Consider the following 3,976-nt stretch of genomic DNA (forward strand, 5'->3'; position numbering starts at 1 on the left):
TAGCAGAGAACAACAACAACAATCTCCTCTATTCCCCCATTGAGTTTATCCCAGCGTTGATGAGACAAGCAATTCTTAAGTTTAGAGAATAGACGAAAAAAGGAACATGAGATCAGAAGAAAAAAAAAACGACTTATTTGGCCATTTCTTTTAGCCAGGAACTCACTCTTTCTGCACACTTTGCTGTACCCGGAAAATAAGTGAAAAGCAAAGAAAAAAAAAAAAGGTCTTCACACTTGTTGATGCCGTCTCAGCAAACTGAAACAATGGACTCAATTAGGTCGATAAGTGGCGCGAGCTCAGCCTTGTCGATCAATTTGAACTCCTGCACAAAGAACAATTATGGTTGAAATTTCCAAATAAAAAGGAGCAGTACATAAAACCTATCTCACTTTTTTACATGGAGAATAAATATTGAGTAACACTGGTTAGTCTAAAGAGCATATCTGACAAACAAATCAAGCAGCTCAAAATTCCGTCAAATCGTCAATCAAAAGTATTCTATATCTTCTCCATCTAAATTGACAGAATTTCTTTGATGAAATAACACGCAAAGATCTTACAAACTAATAAGAACAAGTCCTCTAACTGATTAAATGCATTATCAAATAAGGAGAGAGGTGGAGATCAAACGGCAACCAACCCAGGTGAACAATGTGAAGTGCTTGAAGCAGGTGTTAAGGTGGGCTTCTTCCTTGAGGCTCACAATCTTCTGAAAATGTGAGTGGTAAATATGAGCATAAACGCGGAAAAGCCGCTTGAATATTGTCTTCACGACTTCCCGAAAGTTTTGGGGGAAAGGGGTTCCTGCATAAGTAGTTGAAGGCAAATCAAATCAATCCAGCAGAAAAACAAGAAGTTAATTAATCAGATTACTGTAGCTTATGGATCAGGTGATATATTATGAACTGTTAAATACCAAGTTTCTGAGGGAAAATGGATTCGTCGTCAAGCTGGACCTCAATCCAGTCCATCAAATACTCGACATATTTCGGTGCTGAGACCTCGATGGGTTTCTTGATCTGAACTCCATCTGCCCATCTGTATTCAAACCTGACAAAAAAAAAGTTCTCAGCAGTAAAAATTACAGGTTCTGTGAAATGACAAATTTATGTTCGAAAGAGGCATATATATCTTACTTAGGTCCAGCTGACATTGTTGGGCATGTAGTAGGTGTGCAGAACTCCATCAGAGTGCCGTATAATATGTTCACTTGATTGAAGAAATCAACAGCTGTGGACAGGCAAGTAAAGTCATTCATTAGTGCACAGAATCAATGAAATGAAACACCTAAAGTATGACATTTCCTAAGAAGACATAGCTGTTTGAGACTTACTATTGACAGCTAGCCATTCATTGAGATCCTCTCCAGGAGGCAACCTAACTGCATCCCTCAAATTCCCACTTCCTAAGGTTGCATCAATGTGCTTTTTCAGCTGCACACCCTGCATTACAGACACCAAAGAATCAGCAGGAGGGAACATTTATCTTCACTCTGCAAGAATCTGGAGTGATGGATGATATATGATATATCCATGCAGTGTTCTTATGTAATATTCCAATTGACTTGTAATTCTGGAGTACTCCTTTTTTTTTTTGCCTAATTGTTTGTGGCAATATTTTGCATCTGAGAAGTTTGCCAGGAGTTTGTGATCACCTGATGGTTGGTGCAAATATGAAAATAAATACACTTTAACAATCTAATCATTGGCAAATAAACTACAAACCTTATTGCCGGATGGTGCATTCTTCTTTGGTCTAAATGTCTTCTGGTTCCTGCTGCCCAATTAAAATACAATAATAAGAAATATATTTCATAAAATCAATATTGAAAAATGATCAGCTACGTAGGCAATTAAGCATTTGCTAAGGCCATTGAACAAAGCAAGAAAAAGTCCATGCTCCGTAAAATGCAATGACCGTTGAACAATTCAGAATTGATTGTAATTTTGAATTCAGTCAAATAATAACCAACATAAAGGAAATACTCAAAGATAACAAGCAGAACATGCAAGCCTGATTGCTCTTCAGGTCAGAACCGTTTATCTATTCCACCTTTTTTTTTTGTTGTAAATCAAGGTGATCACAATCCAATAAAATTAGCACTCATCTGAATCAAATCGGCACGCAATAAAGACTAAAACAAGAAACATAACATGCAAAAAAAACAACAACAAACAGGACATGGTCAAGAAACACGAGCAAAACTAACAACAAATTCAGAAACCAAAGAAACCAGAGAGAGAGAGAGAGAGACAGATGATCATACTTGCTTCCAAGGCCGAAAAGACTCATCTTTTTTTCTCTCCTGTCCCTCCCCTGACCACAGCACAAACAGAATTCACAGCTCTCGATAGGATCAGAGATCGATTTCTCCTCTCTCTATATATAGCCCTGCTCCTCTCCTCAAGATACAAGAGAAAGAAAATTAGGAAGGAGAGGATCGGCGTGGAGAGATTTGATTCGGTCCAGCTGCCTCCTCCTCACCTTTTGCACTGGCTGTGTTCTTTGCTTTTGTTATTGTTCTCTTTGGCTCTAGCTGTTGGTTGCCATGGATGGATGGGTGGAGAGGGAGAGGAAGGTGTAAGGTGTTGTAATGGAGGAGGAGGAGGTGTTTATTTTAGATGAGCATGGCGGGGTCTCAGGGAGGAGAGGTTAATCTCAACCTCCACTCCTGCTTTGGCCAGCCTGGCTGCTGCCACCTTTTTCCTCTCCTTTGGACCCACCCCACAACATCTCTCATTCTTTCTCTCTCTCTCTCACTATTATATTTAGGGGCCATGATTTGGGTTAACAGTTGTTTACACTATTAACAAAGTGGGGCTACAAGAAGTCAAGACACTTGGTGTTCATCTTACATGTCATTTGCCTTTTTGGACAATAGGGGTTTAGGCCTACGTATCATTAGATGATGAAGTTTTTGGGGTGTTTTTTTTTGTCTCATGAAGTAAAATGGCTAGGGGCATTAGGTTTCAACAGAAGGAACAAGTGGTAGTCTAATTCGACGATATGAATCAAAGACATTTTATAGGGTTTGAGAGGTAGCAAATTGTTTATATTACGGTACATGCTAATACGTATCAAATTTTACACTAAACTCTTTTTGGTACGTTTTACTGCCTCCCCACGTGGGCTCTTATATGTCTATGACATTTGGGTCTAGTGATAAATCTATTATTGTCGCTCGTAAGAGTGGCAAAAAGTTAATTATTCCTCATATCATAGCGTAGCATGGTTAATGCACCTCCTCTAGTGCTGATAGGAAGGATAGTTTTACTTTCCTATTCTTATGTTGCTAATAAGTAGGAACAGTTCGGATAAGAAAAAAATACTTAATTCTACGTAGGTAGTATCAAATTAAGGAAAATATGCAATATATTACATCTGACCATAAAAGAATGTCGTTGTAGGATGTGTGCAGCCATCATAAATCTGCAATACTTGTTTTGGGTACATAAAATTTCATAATATAATGCTTGTGTACATTTTTTTTATTTATGTCAGACTAGGATCAAATTATCTGCTTTTCTTGTATTATACTTGTGCACATAATTTTTTAAATGTTAATAAAAAACTTATCATCCATGTTCTTTTGTTTCTGTTTATGCTTATAAGCCAAAATTTAAATTTTCAACCTTAAATTTACAGTTGATTTTAAGGTTTATAATCATAATTTATTTTGCAACCTTTGATTTGGATCGTTGAAAACACATATATAAAAGTTCTATTATTTTTTGTTTGCAAAGACGTAGTTTGGCTTTTTCGTAGAAAAAGCAATAAGATAACACCCTATGTCATATTAACTTCTAAAAGGTCTTCTTGAGACTGCAAATAGTACATAACAGGCTGGAGACACATTAAAAGAGACCGACTACGACTAAGAATGTTAAAAGATCATATCGGCCGTCATCTTACTCAACCAAGGTGATGAAATGATCAAATCTGACGCCACCAGTCGGACGCCAACTTTGCCAAA

The 3,976-nt window shown here is 37.4% G+C and overlaps 1 protein-coding gene across 3 annotated transcripts; it reads right to left on the minus strand.

Annotated features, from left to right (window-relative positions):
* On the minus strand, positions 1–2,705 carry LOC107305196 (MOB kinase activator-like 1A). 3 transcript variants are annotated; one of them, XM_015841997.2, is made up of 8 exons: positions 2,488–2,705; positions 2,270–2,394; positions 1,728–1,779; positions 1,337–1,445; positions 1,140–1,233; positions 920–1,053; positions 644–807; positions 1–325 (listed from the first exon to the last, which is right to left on the minus strand). In XM_015841997.2, the coding sequence occupies exons 2-8, from the start codon at positions 2,293–2,295 to the stop codon at positions 251–253; spliced, it is 654 nt and encodes a 217-aa protein (XP_015697483.1). In that variant the 5' UTR covers positions 2,296–2,394; positions 2,488–2,705; the 3' UTR covers positions 1–250. The 3 variants fall into 3 exon arrangements, with proteins under 3 accessions (XP_015697483.1, XP_015697484.1, XP_015697485.1); XM_015841998.2 differs by having other exon boundaries at positions 2,270–2,405; XM_015841999.2 differs by having other exon boundaries at positions 1,728–1,776; positions 2,270–2,704.
* Positions 2,706–3,976: the final 1,271 nt, after the last annotated feature.

This window comes from Oryza brachyantha, chromosome 10 (genome assembly GCF_000231095.2).
Source record: "Oryza brachyantha chromosome 10, ObraRS2, whole genome shotgun sequence".
Classification (NCBI taxonomy): Eukaryota; Viridiplantae; Streptophyta; class Magnoliopsida; order Poales; family Poaceae; genus Oryza; species Oryza brachyantha.